This window comes from Oryctolagus cuniculus, chromosome X (assembly GCF_964237555.1).
Source record: "Oryctolagus cuniculus chromosome X, mOryCun1.1, whole genome shotgun sequence".
Lineage (NCBI taxonomy): Eukaryota > Metazoa > Chordata > Mammalia > Lagomorpha > Leporidae > Oryctolagus > Oryctolagus cuniculus.
The window spans coordinates 130,556,688-130,580,652 of NC_091453.1; the positions used below are offsets into that span (position 1 = coordinate 130,556,688).

General features: G+C 42.3%; 1 protein-coding gene and 1 pseudogene across 1 annotated transcript in view; both read left to right on the forward strand.

Moving 5' to 3' along the window:
• Positions 1–480: 480 nt before the first annotated feature.
• Positions 481–23,965, forward strand: part of LOC138847567 (uncharacterized) — a 668,340-nt gene continuing 644,855 nt past the window's right edge. The window contains exons 1-4 of the mRNA XM_070066705.1: positions 481–576; positions 5,933–6,024; positions 6,171–6,236; positions 6,314–7,449. Coding sequence (XP_069922806.1) covers positions 522–576; positions 5,933–6,024; positions 6,171–6,236; positions 6,314–7,449 — 1,349 coding nt within the window. The 5' untranslated portion in view covers positions 481–521. The remainder of the gene's footprint in view (positions 577–5,932; positions 6,025–6,170; positions 6,237–6,313; positions 7,450–23,965) is intronic.
• LOC100349613 (ras GTPase-activating protein-binding protein 1 pseudogene) lies at positions 21,049–23,127 on the forward strand (annotated as a pseudogene).

Below are 23,965 nucleotides of genomic sequence, written 5' to 3' on the forward strand. Positions count from 1 at the left end.
CTACTGATTCCCAGAAAAGACACCACACGAGATTCAGCCCAGCCCCTGCTCTCAGCCATGGAAGAGGCTATGGAGGCCTGGGAACCTCACCACCCCCATACCCCCACCTCGTGCCCAGATCAGCGGACTCCAGAAGTCCTGGTCCGAATCCAGAAGATGCAGGTTGGCAGAGGCCGGGGGTCCAGCCTCTGCCAAGGAATAAGTTGAGGACCCCGTGGAAGGATGGAGGAGTCCAAAAATGTACAAGGTTTTCTGCCTCTCTCTTCTCCACTTTCCCCACTACCACTGTCAGGGGATCTGAGACTCAGACCCTTGGTGGGTGGAAAGGGGACACAGGTATGCAAGATACGAATGTCCAGGCTGTGCCAGCCAACAAGGTGAGGACCCAGGATGGGAGGGGGGCACAGTGGATTCCAGAGAATTTCCTTCCGCCCCTGCAGTCAGCTGTGGGAAACCCTGGATATAATGGCCGGATGTGACGTACCCTGACTTCAGCTTCGGCAGTCAGAGGGACGTCCGAAATGCGTACTTCATGTTTTCTGAGAGAAATGGCCACAGGCTGTGCGAGGAGTCAAGGTGAGAGGGTGGGTGAGGATCCAGGAAGCCCCCAGCCCCCACAGAGGGCCCCAAAGACGCAGCCCTGCCCCTGCTCTCGGCGCCACACCTCCTGGGGCCCGCGTGTGGAGCAGATCCCGGCTCCCATCTTCCACATCCGGGGACTCTGGGAGGCGCAGCCTCAGAGTGACGTGGGCAAGACGGGTGCGCAGAGCTGGACGGCCCGGAGAGGCTCCGCGCTGAGGGGCCCAGGGGGGACACCGCGCTGAGGGGCCCAGGGGGGACACCGCGCTGAGGGGCCCAGGGGGCACACCGCGCTTGCTCCCCACGTCAGCCCAGTCCAAGGACCCCCAGAGCCCATGCTTTCCCTGCATCGGCCCCGGGAAGCCCTGCGCGTGGAGGCAGGCTGCGACGGACGTCCCTGCCGTGGAGGCCTCGGAGGGGAGAGGGCCTGAGTATGAGGGGAGGGGAGCCCCGCTCCGTCAGGGACCGAGGGAAGGGCACAGGGAGAACGGGGTGGGGGTGGGGCTTGGGCTCCAGAACGGGGGTGGGGGCTGAGGCTCCAGAACAGGGAATGGGGAAAGGGGGAAAGACGGGGGTGGGGGTGGGGGTTGCACCACATCCTCTATCAGGCCTGGGAATAACCTTGCGGGATGATGGGCCTATAGAGGGTAGAGGCCACGTCCTGCCTGGTTTTAACGTGAGGATTGCAAGGGAGGATAGAGGGGATTATATCCAAAGAACTGAAGAGCCCCACAGTGTTCCATCTACTCCCCCCCCCCCCCAGAAACCCTTTATTTAAGGAATACAAACTTCATGCGTCTTATAAATACAACTTTAGGAACATGGTGATGCTTCCCACCATACCCACCCTCCCACCCACTCTCCCACCCTTCTTCCTCCCCCCTCTCCTATTCTCATTCTTTTTTATTAAGATCTGTTTTCAATTAACTTTATACACATAAGATTAACTCTTTACTAAGTAAAGAGTTCAAAAAATATTACGAAAAATATTGTTCCTCAGCATCAAGACAAGGGCTGTACAAAGTCATCACATCTCAAAGTGTCAATTTCACTTCTATTGGTTAACTTTTGGGTGCTCTATTAGTTGTCACAGATCAGGGAGGACATATGGTATTTGTCCTTTTGAGACTGGCTTATTTCACTATGATGTTTTCCAGTTTCATACATTTTGTTGCAAACGACAAGATTTTTTTTTACTGCTGTGTAGTATTCCATGGTGTACATAACCCATAATTTCTTTATCCAGTCTTCAGTCAACTGACATTTGTATTGATTCCATATCCTGACTATTGAAAATTGAGCTGCAATAAACATGGGGATAAAGATAACTCTTTCATATGCTGATTTCATTTCCTTTGTGTGAATTCCCAGGAGGGGGATGGCTGGGTCATATGGTAGGTCTATATTCAGATTTCTAAGGTATATCCATACTATGTTTCACAATGCCTGTATCAGTTTACATTCCTACCAACAGTGGATTAGGGTACCCTTTCCCCCACATGCTCTCCAGCATTTGTTGTTTGTTGATTTCTGTAAGAGCCATTTTGATGGGGGTAGATGAAACTTCATTGTAGTTTTGATTTGCATTTCCCTGACAGTTAGTGATTCTGAGCATTTTTTCATGTGTCTGTTGGCCATTTGGGTTTCCTCTTTTGAGAATTGCCTGTTAAGTCATTTTCCCATTTCTTAACTGGGTGGTTTGTTTTGTTGTTGAGTTTCTTGAGCTCTTTATGTATTCTGATTATTAATTCTTTATTAGCTGCATAGTTTGCAAATAATTTTTCCTGTTCTGTCAGTGGTCTCTGCACTTTGTTGAATGTTTCTTTTGAAGTGTAGAACCTTCTCAATTTGATGGAATCCCGTTTGTCAATTTTGGCTTTGATTGCCTGTGCCTCTGGGGTCTTTCCAAGAAGTCTTTGCTAATGCCAATGTCTTGCAGGGTTTCCCCAATGTTCTCTAATAATTTTATGGTATCAGATTTAGGTTAATTCATTTTGTGTGGATTTTTCTGTGAGGTGTAAGGTAGGGGTCTTGCATCATAGTACTTCAAGTGGAGATTCAGTTTTCTCAGCAGAATTTGTTGAAGAGACTGTCTTTGCTCCAGGGATTGATTTTAGCTCCCTTGTCAAAGATAAGTTGGTTGTAGATGTGTGGGTTGATTTCTGTAGTTTCTATTCTGTTCCATTATCTTTCTGTTTCTGTACAAGTACCAGGTCGATTTTATTGTAAGTGCCCAGTAGTATGCCTTGAAATTTGGTATTGTGATGTCCCCAGCTTTGTTTTTATTGTATAAGATTGCTTTAGTTATTTGGGGTCTCCTGTGTTTCCATATGAATTTCAGCATCGTGGCCGGCGCCATGGCTCACTTGGCTAATCCTCTGCCTGCGGCGCTGGCATCCCAGGTTCTAGTCCCGGTTGGGCGCTGGGTACTAGTCCCGGTTGTTCCTCTTCCAGTCCAGCTTTCTTCTGTGGCCCAGGAGGGCAGCGGAGGATGGCCCAAGTGCTTGGGTCCCTGCACCCGCATGGGAGACCGGGAGGAAGTACCCGGCTCTTGGCTTCAGATCGGCACAGTGCCGGTCGTGGTTGCCGTTAAGGGAGTGAACCAATGGAAGGAAGACCTTTCTCTCTGTCTCTCACTGTCTATAACTCTCTCTCTGTCTCACTCTCTCTCTCACTGTCTAACTCTGCCTGGCAATAAATAAATAAATAAATAAATAATAAAAGATGAATTTCAGCATCGTTTTTCCTATTTCAGAAAAGAATGTCCTTGGTATTTTGATTGGTATCACATTGAATCTGTAATTTGTTTTTGGTAGTATGGACATTTTAATGATATTGACTCTTTCAATCCATGATCATGGAAGATTTTTCCATTTTTTTGTGTCTTCATCTCTTTCTGTCGTTAATGTTTTGTAAGTCATCATAGAGATCTTTGATGTCCTTTGTTAAATTTATTCCAATTATTTGATTTTTATAGCTATTGCAAATGGGATTAATCTTAGAAGTTCTTTCTCAGCCATGGGATTGTCTGTGTATACAAAGGCTATTGATTTTTGTGTGTTTATTTTATGTCCTGCCACTTTATCAATCTCTTCTGTGAGTTCTAATAGTCTCTTAGTGGAGTCTTTTGGATGCCCTATATATAGAATCATGTCATATGCAAATAGGGATATTTTGACTTCCTCCTCCCCAATTTGTATTCCTTTGATTTCTTTTCTTGCCTAATGGCTCTGACTAAAACTTCTAGGACTATTTTGAATAGCAGTGGTGAGACTGGGCATCCTTGTCTGGTTCTGGATCTTAGTGGGAATGCATCCAATTTTTCCCCACTTAATAGGAAGCTGGCCGTGGGTTTATCATAAATTGCCTTGATTGTGTTGAGGAATGTTCCTTCTGTACTCAGTTTGCTCAAAGTTTTCATCATGAAAGGGTGTTGTGTTTTAAAAGATGCTTTCTCTGCATATTTTGTTCTTCAGTTTGTTAATGTGATGTGTCACATTGATTTGCGAATGTTGAACCATCCCTTCATACCAAGGATAAATCCCACTTGGTCCAGGTGAATGAGCTTCCTGATGTGGTTTTTTTTTTTTTTTGACAGGCAGAGTGGACAGTGAGAGAGAGAGAGAAAGGTCTTCCTTTGCCGTTGGTTCACCTTCCAATGGCCGCCGCGGCCAGCGTGCTGTGGCCAGCGTGCTGTGCTGATCCGATGGCAGGAGCCAGGTACTTATCCTGGTCTCCCATGGGGTGCAGGGCCCAAGGAATTGGGCCATCCTCCACTGTACTCCCTGACCACAGCAGAGAGCTGGCCTGGAAGAGGGGCAACTGGGACAGAATCCGGCACCCTGACCGGGACTAGAACCCGGTGTGCCGGCACCACAAGGTGGAGGATTAGCCTAGTGAGCCGCAGTGCCGGCTTTTTTTTTTTTTTTTTTGATGTGTTTTTGCATTCATTTGGCTAGTATTTTATTGAGGATTTTTGTGTCTATAGTCATCGGGGAAATTGGCTTGTAGTTGTGTTTCTCTGTTGTGTCTTTTTCAGGTTTAGAAATTAAGGTGATGCTGACTTCATAGAAGGAGTTTGGGAGGATTCCCTCCCTTGCACTTGTTTTGAGTAGCTTGAGAAGAATTGGAGTTAGTTCTTCTTTAAATTTCTGGTAGAATTCAGCAGTGAAGCTAAACTGTCCTGTGCTTTTCTTTATTGTAAGGTTCTTTATTACTGATTCCATTTCCGTTTGATTATTGGTCTGTTTAGGTTTGCTCTGTCTTCATGTCTCAATTTAGGTAGCTTGTATGTGTACAGGAATATATCCATTTTTGTCTGGGTTTTCTGATTTGTTGGAAGACAGCTTTTGCAGTAATTCCTGATGATTCTTTTCCATTTCTCTGTTATCTGTTGTGGAATTTCCTTTTTCATCTCTAATTTTATTGATTTGGGTCTTTGTCCTCTGTTTTGGTTAGTTGGGCCAATGATGCGTCAATTTTGTTTATTTTTTCCAATATTTTTTTCAAATCTGTGAAGAGAGGAGTTCCAGGACCTGTCAAGAGTCAAGGTGAGGACCCTAAGGGACAGCCAAGAAGACCCTGGAATCCAAATAAGAGGCTCTGCCTCCACACATACTCAGCATCCTGTGCTCCTGTTGCGAATCTTGGGCTACTCAGGTTGAGGCAATGGGTTGGCAAGCAGACAGATGTAAGGTTTGCTAACATACACACTATGGGAATCTGCGGGAAGGAAGGCGTTAGAACAGAGGGCTAGACTCATGTCAGTCAAGGGAGGAGTCCCATGTTCTGTCATCAGGGTGAGGATCCTGAGGAAGGACTGATAGGACCTTACATATCAGAACATACAGAGTTTCAGCCTTCCCTCCCCCTTCTGTCAGCCATAGGAGAACCTGAGGAATGATGTCTGTATGTAGTACCCCATCATTTCCGTATTTGATGTCTCAAAAAGTTAGGCAAGATACAGATTTCAGGGAAGTGGCCTCAGGTCAATGGAGGGAAGTCCTGACAGTCATGTAGGTGACAACACTCAGGTCCCCAACCCAGGAAACATGAACACACTGAATTTGACCACCTCTTGCTGTTGCCATTTGGAAAGTATGATCAGATGCAGGACCCTTCACTGCCCTTTTTCCCTCTTAGGGAATCCGTTGTGAGACTTTGTCTCAGGCCAGCAGAGGAGTGGAGTCCAGGCCCTCCCAGGGGAAAATGAGGACCCTGAGCTAGCACAGAGGAGACCATACACTCCAGCACAGTGGGGACCTTGCAGAGTCGCGCTTTCCTTTCAAGTCTTTGGGGCCCAGGATGCTGCTTGCAGTCTGCCAACGTAGAGTCCCTTCAATTCATCTTACAGGAATTCCAGAAAACATCTGGAAAAGGTTTCGGTCTGAGGCAATGCCTGCAGATCACAGAACAGACACAGCCCAGAAAGTACCAAGAGTCAAGGTAAGGTGTACCCCTTGAAAGTGGACACAGGGTCTTACAAATCCTAGAACAGAGAGGACGCTATAGCTTCCAGTCCCGCCCACTCTGCTTCAGTCCTAGGTCCTTGCATTCTGCTGTCTCTCTCACTTCTGCCTTCCACTTCTCAGGAGACCATCCCACCAGCAGGACAGAAGCCCTGTGAGGTCTTCATTCCTGACTCAAAGAGAAGGCTTGTAAGTGAAACTTTGTCACAGCCACCAAGAGTGAGATTCTCAGCCTCAGTCACTCACGCTCTCCCTCTCTCCCCCAGGTATGTGAGTCCCCATCACTGAACTGCTGCCCCAAGTCTTACCAGCTGCCTTCCACCCAAGTCATCATACATCAGGCTTCACAGAAGATTAGTAAAAAGAGTAAGATATTCAAGCTTGAGGAAGCCCTTCATTCCCAGTGTAAGGTACAGGGCCTTGTGAATGCACGGGATCTTGAGGCTAAGAAGGAAGCTGCCACCTCTTTCTTTCCCTCCTGTTCCACCTCCTCTGCTTCTTGCTCTTATCTTACCTCGAGCAATACAAAGGAAGTTTCTGTTGCTGGGGGCCCAATTTCCTGTCATGGTCCCCATAGAGCCTCTTGCTCTGCCACTTCTGTAGTTACTCCATCAGTCGAATTAGATCAGGGCTCCAGCAGCCAAGAAGAGAAAAATCCATGTACCTTGAAAATCCTGCCAGATGCTGAGTCCTTGATTAGAGATACCATAGATGATAAGGTGGCTGATTTGGTGCAGCTCCTGCTACTGAAGTATCGAATGAAGGAGCCAGTCACCAAAGCAGAAATGCAGAATTGTATCATCAAAATCTATGAAAACTATTTTCCTGTGATCTTCAACAAAGTCTATGAGTGCATGCAGTTGGTTTTTGGTATTGATATAAAGAAAGTAGACTCCTCTGGCCAATCCTATGTCCTCGTCCCTTCCCTGGGCCTCACCTATGATGGGATGCTGGGTGACATCCTGAGCATGCCCAAGGTTGGCCTCCTGATAAATATCCTGGGTGTGATCTTTCTGGATGGCAACTGTGCTCCTGAGGAGGATGTCTGGGAAGTACTGAATGCAATGGGGGTGTATGATGGGAAGGAACACTTCATCTACGGGGAGCCCAGGAAGCTCCTCACTGAAGATTGGGTGCGAGAAGGGTACCTGGAGTGCCGGCAGGTACCCCATAGTGATCCTGCTCGCTATGAGTATCTGTGGGGTCCAAGGGCCCATGCTGAAACCACCAAGATGAAAATATTGGAGTTTTTGGCCAAGATCAATGATACTGTCCCCAGTGCCCTTCCTATATGGTATGAGGAGGCTTTGAGAGATGAGGAAGCCCGAGCTAAAGTTAAAGTCAGAGCTACTGAGTGGGCCGAGGCAAATTCCAGGGCCATGTTCAGCTGCTTCTTCCCCAAGTGAAGTCAGAGGCAGATTCTTTACTCTGTGCTCGAAGAGAGAGCAGTCAGCATCCTAAATAGTAGAAGGGTAAGATGGGGCTTGAAAGAACTGAGTGTATAACATCATTGTGTTCCTTTTCTCCATTGGTGAATTTACTATTTACTATTTGCTATTTTCACTATTTTTCAAATGCTGTTCCTTTTAATTGGATTTATAATTACCTTCATGTTATATGTTTGCAAATTATATCACTTAAATATAGCTGTTTATCCAGTTTAAGAGTTTTGTTTAAAATGGGAACATTGTCATCTTGTTTTGAGATCTGCAACAAAATGACATGGCATTGAAATAGACTTCTTGGAAATGGGAAAGATGTCAACAGTAAAACAAAAGATGTTGAGAATTAAAGTAATTTTTTGCCTACTTTTATTGCCTATAGTGTTTTTTTTTCTGCAGAGTTAAAAGATATATACCTCCATTAGCTTATTGAAATAAAAATTAAATTATGATAAATGAAACCCTCACTCACTGGCTCATTTCTTCCCCTTTCATTGAGAATCTGCTTTGTGGAGGGTTCCGTTTTAGGACTGCAGATCTCAGACAGGCCATACCCACCCTCCCAGAGAAGGATAGAGTCCAACAGCAGCCCTCATAGGAGGAAGATGGTGAGGTGTCCTCTCCAATTAAAAGAACCAGAAAAGGAATGGGGCTTCAAGGGAAAGCATTCCATTGTAAATTCCCTGAGTTGTGAGCTTTGGGAGACTATATTTCCTTCTGTGGAAATTTGATGTGATGAGGCTGAGGGGTGACCCTCAGGGACTGGGTCTTATGGCTAAGAGAAAAGCCTGGAAATAAGTACTTCACTGTATGGCTCCTTTCTGGATATCATATAAAGCAAAGAAGAATCTAAACTGGGGGTAGGTTTCAAAGGTGTCCTGGGTCCTTGTCCCAGTGAGGTTGAACACAGAGCAAGAATCACGTGTTTCATATATTTTTTTGTGAACGACTCTTCTGAGACCGAAAGATGACTACCAGAGAATGAGGCCCAAAGCCTCTGGCAGGTACTCCTCTACCTGGTTGGGAGCACCAGGGCAGACTGTATTTAAAAAGTTGTGACTAGATTATTTTTGGTATAACCTGGCCAATGGTAAATAAAGATGTCCTTTAGGGTGGTAATAAATGACAATAGTGGTTGGGATGGAAAATTAGGTGGATGGGAGGGAAGAAGTTGATCCTTGACTCAAATTCGAGCAGCTTTGATCTATATGTAATGGCAAAAGACTCCTCCACACCCAGATTTTGAAATATGTTCTCTTAAGTGGTATTATTAGTTTGATTTATTCATGAAACATCATTGCTTGACTAATTTCATGTCCTGTTGACTGCATATTTTTAGATTTATTTATTTGTTTATTTGAAAGATAGAGATATGGAGAGAGAAGGAGGGGAAGAGAGGGAGGGAGAGAGAGATTTTCCATCCACTGGTTCACTCCCCAAATGGCTGCAATGGCTGGTGCTGGAATGATCCGAAACCAGGAGCCAGGATGCTCTTCCTGGTCTCCCACGTGAGTGCAGGGACCAAGTACTTGAGTCATCTTCTGCTGCCTTCCTAGGCACATTAGCAGGAAGTTGGATAGGAAGTGGAGCAGACAGGACTGAAACCAGTGCCCATATGGGATGCCGACACTGCAGTGGAGGCTTAATCCTCTATGCCACAGCAGCAGCCCCTGTCTGAATATTTTCTAATACGTCCCGTAGAAGAGGACAGCAGCAATAGCATCTCAGAGTAGTTGGGCCTGGTGTCCAATGATATTACAGTAACAGCCACTTGTCAATCATTAAAGTTCCAGTACACACCAGGCACTGCACAGGGTGCTTTAGGTACATTGTACACCTTCCACAGTCCTACTGCCCAGGGCTCGTAGGCTTTGGGAATTTTCCAGGATCTCTGACTAGTAAATAATGTGGCTGGGGGGAGATCCTAGGCCCCAAGTCTGAATTCCTCTGAGGCTTGCACTCTTTTCCCCCCTCCTAGACTGAGGCCGGTCTTCTAACTTTGATTCATTTTTCTCTTATTGGCACATCACAGTATCTCTTTGAAAATACAAAGATGCCAAAGGACGCTTATGTAATAAAGCAGGATTGAATAAGGTGATTGAGAGTCATACACAATTCCAAGTCTTAAAAGTTGATTCTGCCCAGGTATGGGCAATTTTGTCCAGCTCCAGAGCTTTCTGGCATTACTGTGCCCTTTCCATGTAGTCCCTCAGGTACCTTCATCCGTTCCTGGTACCTTTGCTGCTGTCTAGCCCTCCCATGCTGCCCATCATCTGTGGAGGCTGCATAGAATCACCTGCCTTCCCCCTGACCAAAAGCATTGCTGTTCCCTGTGGAAGTCTCCTGGCTGGGCTGTTGTTTATCCAGGAATCCTAATAGTACAAATTGCCCCTTCTATGCACAAATCAAATGCGGATAGGGCTTTTAGGCACCTGATTTGTAGTTTGGTTATCTGCAACACACTCTCCAAGTGTTTTCTAAATGGGCTGTGATTAGACACTGATTTGGCACATTATTCTTTTTGATTACGATTGATTTATTTACGTGAAAGGCAGAGTTACAGAGGGAGAGAAGGAGAGACAGGGAGAGAGATCTACTAGCTGGTTTAGTCCCCAAATGGCTACAATGGCCAGCCCTGGGCAAGGCTGAAGCCAGGAGCCAGGAGATTCACATGGGTGGCCAAGGCCCAAAGACTTGAGCCATCTTCTGCTTCCCCTGGCATGTTAGCAAGGAGTTGTATTGGAAGTGGAGAAACTGGGACATGAACTCATGCCCATATGGGATGCCAGCTTCACAAGTGGTCGCTTTACCAGCTATTCCACAGCGCTTGCTCTTGCCTCTCTGTTCTTGATGTATAACACTGAAGTTAGAGGATTTTTGAAACTACCTTGATATTTGAAAGATTTTAATGGGATATCTTATTTGCCACACACCTCTGAACACATGCACGGATGAATGTTCAAAAACCAAACCTCCCTGATGAGTATTAGATAAGGAAATACTTTGGAGGGCCTGGGCCGCGGCTCACTAGCCTAATGCGCCGCCTTGCAGCGCCGGCACACCGGGTTCTAGTCCCGGTCGGGGCACCCGGATTCTGTCCCAGTTGCCCCTCTTCCAGGCCAGCTCTCTGCTGTGGCCAGGGAGTGCAGTGGAGGATGGCCCGAGTACTTGGGCCCTGCACCCATGGGAGACTAGGATAAGTACCTGACTCCTGCCATCGGATCAGTGCGGTGCGCCGGCCGTAGCGCGCCGGCCGCGGCGGCCATTGGAGGGTGAACCAACGGAAAAGGAAGACCTTTCTCTCTGTCTCTCTCTCTCTCACTGTCCACTCTGCCTGTCAAAAAAAAAAAAAAAAAAGAAAGAAAAAAAAAGAAAAAGAATACCAGACAGGGATGCCCACTCTCACCACTGCTATTCAATACAGTTCTGGAAGTTCTAGCCAGAGCTATTAGGCAAGAAAAAGAAATTAAAGGGATACAAATTGGGAAGGAAGAACTCAAACTATCCCTCTTTGCAGATGATATGATTCTTTACTTAGGGGACCCAAAGAACTCTACTAAGAGACTATTGGAACTCATAGAAGAGTTTGGCAAAGTAGCAGGATATAAAATCAATGCACAAAAATCAACAGCCTTTGTATACACAGGCAGTACCACGGCTGAGAAAGAACTTCCAAGATCAATCCCATTCACAATAGCTACAAAAACAATCAAATACCTTGGAATAAACTTAACCAAGGACGTTAAAGACCTCTATGGTGAAAATTACAAAACCTTAAAGAAAGAAATAGAAGAGGATACCAAAAAATGGAAAAATCTTCCATGCTCATGGATTGGAAGAATGAATATCATCAAAATGTCCATTCTCCCAAAAGCGATTTATAGATTCAATGTGATACCAATCAAGATACCGAAGACCTTCTTCTCAGATCTGGAAAAAATGATGCTGAAATTCATATGGAGACACAGGAGACCTCGAATAGCTAAAGCAATCTTGTACAACAAAAACAAAGCTGGAGGCATCACAATACCAGATTTCAGGACATACTACAGGGCAGTTGTAATCAAAACAGCATGGTACTGGTACAGAAACAGATGGATAGACCAATGGAACAGAATAGAAACACCAGAAATCAACCCAAACATCTACAGCCAACTTATATTTGATCAAGGATACAAAACCAATCCATGGAGTAAGGGCAGTCTATTCAATAAATGGTGCTGGGAAAACTGGATTTCCAAGTGCAGAATCATGAAGCAAGACCCCTACCTTTCACCTAAAACTAAAATTCACTCAACATGGATTAAAGACTTAAATTTATGACCTGACACCATCAAATTACTAGAGAGCATTGGAAAAACCCTGAAAGATATAGGTACAGGCAAAGACTTCTTGGAAAATACCCCAGAAGCACAAACAGTCAAAAACAAAATTAACATTTGGGATTGTATCAAATTGAGAAGATTCTGTACTTGAAAAGAAACATTCAGGAAAGTGAAGAGGCAACCGACAGAATGGGAAAAAATATTTGCAAACTATGCAACTGATAAAGGGTTGATAACCAGAATCTACAAAGAGATCAAGAAACTCCACACATCAAAACCAACAACCCACTTAATAGATGGGCCAAGGACCTCAATAGACATTTTTCAAAAGAGGAAATCCAAATGGCCAACAGACACATGAAAAAGTGTTCAAGATCACTAGCCATCAGGGAAATGCAAATCAAAACCACAATGAGGTTCCACCTCACCCCAGTTAGAATGGCTCACATTCAGAAATCTACCAACAATAGATGCTGGAGAGGATGTGGGGAAAAGGGGACACTAACCCACTGTTAGTGGGAATGCAAACTGGTCAAGCCACTATGGAAGTCAGTCTGGAGATACCTCAGAAACCTGAATATAACCCTACCATTCAACCCAGCCATACCACTCCTTGGAATTTATCCAAAGGAAATGAAATTGGCAAACAAAAAAGCTGTCTGCACCTTAATGTTTATTGCAGCTCAATTCACAATAGCTAAGACCTGGAACCAACCCAAATGCCCATCAACAGAAGACTGGATAAAGAAATTATAGGACATGTACTCTATAGAATACTATACAGCAGTCAAAAACAAGGAAATCCAGTCATTTGCAACAAGATGGAGGAATTTGGAACACATCATGCTGAGTGAATTAAGCCAGTCCCAAAGGGACAAATATAATATCTTCTCCCTGATTGGTGACAACTGAGCACCAAAGGGGAAACTTGTTGAAGTGAAATGGACACTATGAGAAACAGTGACTTGATCAGCTCTTGTCCTGACTGTTGATGAACAACTTAATATGTTATCCCTCTTAGTATTTTTTTGTTTATTTGTTCCACTTAATACTTTTGGTTGAATACTGTAATCAATACACAGTTATTCTCAAGTGTGGAAACTTAACTGAAAAGTGATCACTGTTAAATATAAGAGTGGGAGTAAGAGAGGGAAGAGATGTGCAATTCGGGACATGCTCAAGCTCACTTAACTCAGACGGTAGAGTTAGAAACATACCAGGGGATTCCAATTCAATCCCATCGAGGTGGCATGTACCAATGCCATCTCACTAGTCCCAGTGATCAATTTCTGTTCACAATTGATCATAATGATAGGACTAAGAGCCAAAGGGAGCAGATAAACAAGACTGGTGTCTGCAAATACTAGCTGATAGAATAAAAAAGGGAGAGAATGATCCAACATGGGAAGCGAGTTACACAGCAGACCCATAGAATGGCAGATGTCCTAAACAGCACTCTGGCCTCAGAATCAGCCCTTAAGGCACGCGAATCTGGCTGAAAAGCCCATGAGAGTATTACAGGCATGGAAAGCCAAAACACTCTGGCAAAAAAAAAAAAAAACCCTACATGAAAGATCTCCACGAGATCCTAGTGGAAAGAACGGGTCATCAAAGAAGGAGTTACCTTTCTCTGAAGGGAGGAGAGAACTGAGAACTTCCACTTTGACTACGACCTTGTCTAAATATGATCAGAGTTGGTGAATTCAAAAGGCTTCCACAGCCTTGGCGACTCATGACAAGAGCCCAGGGTGATTACTGATGCCATAAACAAGAGTGTCAATTTGTTAAGTCAACAACAGGAGTCACTGTGCACTTACTCCTCATGTAGGATCTCTGTCCTTAATGTGCTGTACATTGTGATTTAATGCTATAACTAGTACTCAAACAGTATTTTTCACTTTGTGTTTCTATGTGGGTGCAAACTGTTGAAATCTTTACTTAATATATGCTAAACTGATCTTCTGTATATAAAGAGAATTGAAAATGAATCTTGATGTGAATGGAAGGGGGGAGGGAGCAGGAAATGGAAGGGTTGCAGGTGGGAGGGAAGTTATGGGGGGGGGAAGCCATTGTAATCCATAAGCTGTACTTTGGAAATTTATATTCATTAAATAAATGTTAAAAAAACTATAAAATGTGACAAAACAATTGAAATGAAAAAAATAAAATTCTAAGAATATAATGATATTCTCTTTTCCTCTGTTCCTCCCTCCTTTCACCCCTTCCCTCCCTCCCTCCATCTCTCCTCCTACCTTCCTTTTTCTTTTCAAAATTTCTGTGGTAATCTATCTTTATAGACACAGACTTAATGCTCCACCAAAGAAAGAGTTCAAAAAGTAGAAAGACCACTGTTCCTTAGGAATATGGACATGGGCGATAAACAATAATAGAATTCAAAGATGTCATTTTGACTTATGTACATTAAATTATTTTGCTCCGTATATTAGCTACCACAAATCAGAGAAAACATGTGTATTTGTATTTTGTTTTGCTCTGGTTTATTTCACTAAGCATAATGGTCTCCAGTTGAATCCATTTTGCTGCAAAAGTCAAGATTTCATTGTTTTTTTTCATGGCTCACTAGTATTCTACTGTGTATATCCACCACATTTTCTTTATCCGATCATCCGTTAATGGACATCTATGTTGATTCCCAGCTTAACAATTGTGAATTAAGATGCTACAATCATGGGGGTACGAATAACTCTTTCATATGCTTATTTCCGTTCCTTTGGGTATATTCCAAGGAGTGGGATAGCTGGGTCATGGGGTAGATTTATTTTTAGTTTTCTGAAGAATTTCCATACTGTCTTACATAATTGTACCAGTATACATTCCCACCAACAGTGTATTAAATATCTTTATGCCGGCGCCGCGGCTCACTAGGCTAATCCTCCGACTTGTGGCGCTGGCACACCGGGTTCTAGTCCCAGTCGGGGTGCCGGATTCTGTCCTGGTTGCCCCTCTTCCAGGCCAGCTCTCTGCTGTGGCCAGGGAGTGCAGTGGAGGATGGCCCAAGTTCTTGGGCCCTGCACCCCATGGGAGACCAGCATAAGTACCTGGCTCCTGCCATCGGATCAGCGCGCTGGCCATGGCGGCCATTGGAGGGTGAACCAATGGCAAAGGAAGACCTTTCTCTCTGTCTCTCTCTCTCACTGTCCACTCTGCCTGTTAAAAAAATAAATAAATAAAAAATAAATAAATAAAAGATATCTTTATCTTCACAGCCTTACCTGCATTTTTTTTTTTTTTGATTTTTGGATGATATACATTCTAATAGCTGAGGTGATACCACATTATGGCTTTTACTTGCTTTTCCCTGATGGCTAGTGATCCTGAGCATTTTTTTTAAATGTGTCTGTTGACTATTAATATTACTTCCTTTTAAAAATGTCTGTTCATGTCCTTTTCCCATTTCTTAACTAGATTGTTTTTCTGTTGTTGAATATCTTGAGCTATGCATACATATAATAAAGGATGTTAGTCCTTTATCAAATGCATAGTTTGCAGATAATTTCTCCCATTATGATGACTGTTTTTTTATTCTATTGATTATTTCATTTGCTGTATAGAAGCGTCTTAGCTTGATATAATCCCATTTGTCTATTTTTGCTTTTATTACCTGTGCTTCTGGGGTCTTAGTCAATAAGTTTTTGCCTCTGCTAATGTCTTGCAGCATTTCTCCTATGCTTTCCTCTTGTAATTTGATGTTTCCTGGTCTTGGGTTTAGCTCCATTATATACTGTGAATTATTTTTATATAGGGTGTAAGGAACGGGTCTTATTTTAAACTTCTGCATGTGGAAATTCAGTTTTCTTAACACCATTTGTTGAAGAGACTGTCCTTTCTCCAGGGAGTGATTTTAGCTCATTTGCCAAAAAGTAGTTGGTTTTAGATGTGTAGATTAACTTCTTGGGCTTCTATTCTGTTCCATTGGTCTCCATGGCTATGTTTTATGCCAGTACCAGGCTGTTTCGATTATAACTGCTCTATAGTATGTCTTGAAATCTGGTATTGTGATGCCTTTGACTTTCTTTTTATTGTTTAAGATTGATTTGTCTATTTGGTGTCTCTTATGTTTCCATTTTAATTTGAAGATTGTTTTTTCTAGGTCTGAGAAGAAATCCTTGGTATTTTGATTGAGATCATCACATTGAGTCTGAAAATTACTTTGTGTAGTGTGGACATTTTGATGATATTAATTCTTCCAATCCATGAACATGGAAGATTTTTCTATTGTTTTGTGTCTTCTATATATTTCCTTAATGTTCTATAATTTTCACTCATTTTTTTTTCCTCTGACCAACTTTTTTTTTTTTTACTTTTATTTAACAAACATGAATTTCAAAAGTACAGCTTATGGATTACAGTGGCTTTTCCCCCGCCCATGACTTCCCTCCCACCTGCAACCCTCCCATCTCCCGCTCCCTCTCCCATTCCATTCACATCAAGATTCATTTTCAATTCTCTTTATATACAGAAGATCAGTTTAGTATACATTAAGTAAAGATATCAACAGTTTGAACGCACACAGAAACACAAAGTGTAAAGTACTGTTTGAGTATCAGTTATAGCATTAATTCACATTGTACAACACATTAAGGACAGAGCTCCAACATGAGGAGTAAGTGCACAGTGACTCCTGTTGTTGACTTAACAAATTGACACTCTTGTTTATGGTGTCAGTAATCACCCTAGGCTCTTGTCATTTGTCGCCAAGGCTATGGAAGCCTTTTGAGTTTGCTGACTCTGATCTTATTTAGACAAGGTCATAGTCAAAGTGGAAGTTCTCTCCTACCTTCAGAGAATGGTGACTCCTTCTTTGATGGCCTGTTCTTTCCACTGGGATCTCACTTGCATAGATCTTTCATTTAGGTTTTTTTTTTTTTTTTTTTTTTTTTTTTTTTTTTTCCCCAGAGTGTCTTGGCTTTCCATGCCTAAAATACTCTCATGGGCTTTTCAGCTGGATCCGAATGCCTTAAGGGCTGATTCTGAGGCCAGAGTGCTGTTTAGGACATCTACCATTCTGAGTCTGCTGTGTATCCCACTTCCCATGTTTGATCATTCTCTCCTTTTTAATTCTTTTTTTTAACTTTTATTTAATGAATATAAATTTCCAAAGTACAGCTTATGGATAACAATGGCTTCCACCCCATAACGTCCCTCCCACCTGCAACCCTCCCCTTTCCCACTCCCTCTCCCCTTCCATTCATTTTCAAGAGCTTTAATATTCTTGATTAAATTTATCCCAAGGTATTTAAATGTTTTCTTAGCTGTTGTGAATGGGAATGATCTTACAAATTCTTTCTTAGTTTGAGCATTGCTAGTACATATGAATGCTATTGATTTTTGTGTGTTGATTTCATGTCCTGCAACTTTGAACAGAATGGTGAGAAGGGGCATCCTTGGCTGGTTCTGGATGTAAGTGGAAGTGCTTCTTCCTTTTCCCCATTCAATCTGATGATTGTTGTAGGTTAGTCATGTATTGCCTTTATTATGTTGAGGTATGTTCCTTTTATACTCAATTTTTAAAGTTTTTTTTTTTAAATCATGGAAGGATGTTGTATTTTATCAAGATTTTACTCTGCATCTACTGAGATAATTATATGATACTTTTCCTTCATTTTGATGATGTGATGTATCATGTTTATTGACTTGTCATGTATTGCCTTTATTATGTTGAGGTATGTTCTTTTTATACTCAATTTTTAAAGTTTTTTTTTAATCATGGAAGGATGTTGTATTTTATCAAGTTTTTACTCTGCATCTACTGAGATAATTATATGATACTTTTCCTTTATTTTGAGGATGTCATGTATCATGTTTATTGACTTGTGTATGTTGAACTTTCCCTGCATCTCAGAGATAATTCCCATTTGGTCCAGGTTGGTGATCATTTTGATGTGTTGTTGGATTAAATTTGCTAGTATTATGCTGAGGATTTTTGCTTTTATGTTCATCAGGGATATTAGTGTATAGTTGTATCTTTTTTGTTGTGTCTTTTTCTGACTTTAGAATTAAGGTAATGTTGGCCTCATAGAAAGAGTTTGGAAGTATTCCCTCACTTTCAACTGTTTTGAATAACTTCTTTGAAGTTTGGTAGAATTCAGCAGTAAAGCCATCCAGTCCTGGGCTTTTCATTGTTGGGAGGCTCTTTACTACTGATTAAACCTCAACATTGGTTATTGGTCTATTTCTTCATGCCTCAATTTTGGTAAATTGTATGTGTCCAGAAATCTATTTTTTTTTAGATTTCACAATTTGTTGGCATACATCTGTTTGTAATAATTCCTGAGTATTTATTTTAGTTCTGTTGTATCAGTTGTAACATCTCCTTTTCATTTCTGATTTTATTAATTTTGTTCTCCTCCCTTTTTTGGTTAGTTGCACCAGTTGTTTACCTTTTTTTTCCAAAACACCAACTCTTTATTTTGCTGATCTTATATATAGTTGTTTTTTAATTTCAATTTTGTTTCTTTTCTAATTTCTATTATTTCTTTCCTCCCATTAATATTGGGTTTGATTTGTCTTTATATTTTATGTCCTTGATATGTATTGTTAGATCATTTATTTAATAGCTTTTCAATTTTTTGATGTGGACACTTACTACTCTAAACTTTGCTCTTAATACTACTTTTGTTGTATCCTCTAAGTTTTGATATGTTGTGTTGCTATTTTCATGGGACTTTGAATTTCCATTTTGATTTTTTCTATGACCCACTGTTCTTTCAGGAGCATAATATTTAGTCTCCATATGCTTGAGTATTTTCTAGAGTCTCTTATGTTGTTAATTTCTAGCTTGATTTGTTGTCAGAAAAGATATATGCTATGATTTCTTTTTTAAATTTGTTGACCTAGTATATGGTCCATCTTAGAGAATGTTCAATGTACTGATGAAAAGAATGTGTATTCTGCTACTGTGGGATGAAATGTTCTTTATCAATGAGATCTGTTTGGTCAATAGTATAGATTAGAACTATTGTTTCTTTGTTGGATTTTTTTTGTCTTATTGATCTGTCCATTGATTGAAGTATGGTATTGAAGTCCCCCATTTTTATTGTATTAGGACTTATGTCTTCCTTTGGTTCATTTATATTTGTTTTAAATATCTAGGTAATCTAGAATTGGGTGGATGTGCATTTACTATAGTCACATCTTCCTGTTGAATTGATCCCCTAATCATTACATAATGACCATCTTTGACTCTCTTAACAGTTTTTGGCTTAAAGTTTATTTTATCTAATATGAAAATTGCTACCAACTCCGTCTGTATCTTTTAGTTAGAGAATTTAGTCCTTTTACATTCAAGGTTATTATTGATAACTCATGACTTGGTCCTGCCATTTTCCCTTGAATATTCCTATTGTTTATTTTGATTCTCCTTGGTTCTTTTACTAAGAGGTTTCCTGCCTTCATAGTCTTTCTTGATGCTTATTATCTTTCTCTGTTTCTGTGTATAGTACATCCTTAAGTATCATTTATAAGGCTGGCCAAGTGGTGACAGATTCTTTTAATTTATGCTTGTATCAGAAGCTCTTTATTTCACCTTCATTTATAAATGAGAGCTTCTCTGAGTAAGCTTCTCTGTGTTGACAGTTACTTCCTTTTAAGGTTCAGACTATATTTTTCCATACTCTCCTGGCATGTTTCAGTTTAAGAAATCTGCTGTCAATCTAGTTGGATATCCTTTGAAGATATTCTGTCATTTCTCTCTTGCACATTGTAGGATATTTTCTTTATTTTTTACTTTTGAAAATTTGACTATAATGTGCCATGATTAAAATCTTTTCTGATCATGCCTATTTGGGGTTCTATGTGCTTCCTGTATTTAGATGTCCATATTTTTCTCCAAATTGAGATAATTTTCTGGTATTATTTTACTGTATAAGTTTTCTAAGCTATTATTTTTCCCATGCCTTCAAGAACTGTGAAGACATAAATGTTTGGTTGTTTAATGGTATACCATAGATACTGAATGCTATTTTCAGTTTTTCTAATTTTTTCTTCATTTGTGTTTTTGGTATGAGACACTTAAAAAGACTTGTCTTCTAGCTCATATATTCTTTTTTCTGCTTCACTAAATCTGTTGTTAAGGCTTTCCACTGTATTTTTATTTGATTTATTGAATTCTTCATTTCAAATATTTCCATTTGATTTTTCATTATCTCTATCTCTTTGCTGAATTTCTCATCTCTGTCATGTATAGATTTCCTAATGTCGTGGAATGCCTTCTCTTTGTTTTAAAATAATCTTGCATTCCTTAGAATTCTTTTTCAGTCATTTTGTCAATCTGCCTGTCTTCACAGCCCAATTTTTTTTTCACAGCCCAATATTAATGTATTATTGTATTTGTTACAGGGAGTCGTATTCCCTTCCATGTTCATGTTTCTTTTATTTCTACATTGATTTTTACATATTTGGGAAATCACTTGTTGCTATATCCTCTGAAGGTTTTGTTCATGGAATTGTGCTTCTGTGGCTTTAGGGGATGCCTTTGCCTTACATCAGAGATCCAGAGGTGTATGCTGGGTGGGGCCAGGGAGTTATGGTCACAATTTATGGGTGGAGCAAGAGTCCAGAGTGACATCCACGTTGGGCATGGAGCATCTCCTCTGACTGTAGTCAGTAGTAGGAGCAGATGTTGACACTAGCTGGTATGTTCACCCTTCTCTGTGCCAAGGTGAACCAACTGATTCACTGTCAAGAGTCAGCCCACACTGTCTGCACATCCCATTTATTCATGCACACAAACCATACAGAGAACCAATACACTTTGTAGTGTGACCGCTGAACCTTCCATGAGTTTCATTCCCAGCACTCAGGGAGCACAAAGCTTAGGGATTCAGACAAGAAGAGTTCCTGGGAACCCAGCTACACACTATACCCTTATCATTTCTGTGGCCTATGTAAACCTGCCACAATCACAGGATTCCCACAGTCACAAGGTGTGAACTCCCACAAACACAGGGTGTAAGGGATCTATTCTCTACCCTACAAGGTGCTCAATCCCTGGAGCAAGTCACCTGCCATTCCCCAAGTCAGGGCAAAAGTTGGTTGTAGGTCTAATTCAGCAAACTGAGTCTGGTATTTTGGTGGAGGTGGGGAATGGAAGCAATGTGGCTTCTTTTCATGGAGCCAAATGGATGCCCTGCCCCCTTGCTAGCTTCTCAGGGGAGGCTCGAAGTCAGTGGGGACTGTGGAGTTCTCCGTCAGTCAAAACCACTCATGGGTGCGGATGCAGTTGTGTGAGTGATTTATGCTTCCCTCCATGCGGTGGAGCAAGGCTTGTTCCTCTCCCACTCAGCCGCGCAGGTTCGACATTTTTTTTCCTCCCCAAGGTTGAATTGACCCAAAGCAATGGTTATGGAGAAGCCTAGTCCCCTGCTGGTCGGGCGGGAATTTGTGAGACAGTATTACACACTGTTGAACCAAGCCCCAGACATGCTACACAGATTTTTATGGAAAGAACTCTTCTTACACCCATGGGGGATTGGATTCAAATGGCAAGCCAGTGGATGCAGTTTATGGACAGAAAGAAATCCATAGGAAGGTGATGTCACAGAACTTCACCAATTGCCACACTAAGATTCGCCATGTTGATGCTCATGCTACTCTAAATGATAGTGTGGTGGTCCAGGTGATGGGACTGCTCTCCAGTAATAACCAGGCTTTGAGGAGATTCATGCAGACATTTGTCCTTGCTCCTGAGGGTTCTGTTGCAAATAAACTCTATGTTCACAATGATATCTTCAGATACCAAGATGAGGTCTTTGGTGGCTTTGTCACTGAGCCTCCAGAGGCATCTGAGGAAGAAGTAGAGGAACCTGAGGAAAGGCATCAGACACCTGAAGTGGTACCTGATGATTCAGGAACTTTCTATGACCAGACTGTCAGCAATGACTTGGAAGAACACCTAGAGGAGCCCGTTACTGAACCAGAGCCTGATCCTGAACCAGAACCAGAACCAGAACCTGCCTCTGAAATCCAAGAGGAAAAGCCCGAGCCAGTATTAGAAGAAGCTACTCCTGAAGATGCTCAGAAGAGTTCTTCTCCAGCACCTGCAGACATAGCTCAGACAGCACAGGAAGACTTGAGGACATTTTCTTGGGCATCTGTGACCAGTAAGAACCTTCCACCCAGTGGAGCTGTTCCAGTTACTGGGATACCACCTCATGTTGTTAAAGTCTCAGCTTCACAACCCGGTCCAGAGTCTAAGCCTGAATCTCAGATTCCACCGCAGAGGCCTCAGAGGGATCAAAGAGTGAGAGAGCAACGAATAAACATTCCTCCCCAGAGGGGCCCCAGGCCAATTCGTGAGCCTGGAGAGCAAGGTGATGTTGAACCCCGAAGAATTGTGAGACACCCTGACAGTCACCAGCTCTTCATTGGCAATCTGCCTCATGAGGTGGACAAATCAGAGCTGAAAGATTTCTTCCAAAATTATGGGAATGTGGTGGAGTTGCGCATCAACAGTGGTGGAAAGCTGCCCAATTTTGGTTTTGTTGTATTTGATGATTCTGAGCCTGTTCAGAAGGTCCTTAGCAACAGGCCTATCATGTTCAGAGGTGAAGTCTGTCTGAATGTGGAAGAGAAGAAGACTGGAGCTGCTAGGGAGGGAGATCGTCGTGATAACCGTCTGCGGGGATCTGGAGGCCCTCGAGGTGGGCTAGGTGGTGGAATGTGAGGCCCTCCCCGTGGAGGCATGGTGCAGAAACCTGCATTCAGAGTGGGAAGGGGGATTGCTCCACGGCAATGAATTGCCCATCGCTGATCATAACACAGCCGTACAAACCCCAGCTCCTGCAGAGTGGTGAATTTCTTCAACCAGCCTTTCTTGGAGTATGACCTAGTCTGTTATAAACTGCTTACGTTTGTACAACTTCACTTCTCTTGTGTTAATGGTGTGTGCTCCCTTTCCCTCCTTCCCTTTAGTCCTTCAGTTCCAATTTTGTGGAATGATATTTTAGGAGTAATGGATTTATAAAGAAGATAAAGACAAAAGACTGAATTTCCTTGCTTACACTTTGCATATACAGACTGGATTTTTTAAAAATATCCATTTCCCCAAAGGAATGTGTCTTGCTTATTACTGACATTTGGTATGTTTCATTCATTGGAATATTTCTTATTTTCTACATGTTCCAGAAACCTGTGAGATACAGGATTTGATAAACATTTTGAAGGCAAGAAAAATTCAATTGTTCTATGAGAGTCATGACCTTCTGGTGTAGAAAAGTTGCCACTGGAAAATTTAACAAGTTTCATTTTCTCTAGTATGGCTAAAAACTGAATAAAAGGTGTTAATAGAGTTAATTTGTTTTGGTATGTGATCACAAAACAATTCTGAAACACTTTCTACCACTAAAACTTAAATTGTGAGATAGGTTTTAAATGTGTAGTATGCAACTGATGAGCTTTTCTTGAACTGTTAGAATTTTTTTGAAGTAGAATTTTTTTCATGTTTAATTTGTATTTGTAAAAAAAAAAAAAAAAAGAAAACAAAAACAAAAAAAGTCCCGAAATCTGTCGCTCCCCCTCTTCGTGGAGGAACGACACAGGACCCTGCGCTGTTCTTTTGTCTGCTCGGCCCTCCCCGGGTTTGCTGCTGGTTCTTCCCGGGTTGGCTACTATCCCTTCCACCTCCGTGGAAGGGCAGTTCCCCCTGGCCGCATTCCCCACTTCCGCAGGGGAGCGGCACACCGCCGGCCGGCTCTCTGGGGGCTGCACGGGTTCCCTTAGATGTTCCCCATAGATGTTCCCGGTACATGCCGTCTCTCTCCTCCTTTATAGTCCTCCTCCGCCAATCCCAACTCGGCTGCCCACACGCCGAGTACGCTGCTCTCCAATCAGGAGCAAGTCCTACAGTTAATTGGTTGAACTGGAGGCAGCTGTGCGGAAGCTGTTTACTTCTCTCCCAGCGCCATATCGTGGGAGAGCAGATGCATAGAATAAGTCTTAATTCCAGTAACAGTCTAGTCCGGTTTGCTCCCCACAGATCCCCCTTTCTTTTTATTTTTGGCGTTGATACGCGCCTGTCTTCGGTGTCCCGCGGCACACACTCTGCTCTACTTGCTAGAGTTGCCACAGGCTCTTACAAGTCCTATCAATCAGGAAAACCGAATCCGGGTCCTCTCTTCGCCATTGTGAGGAG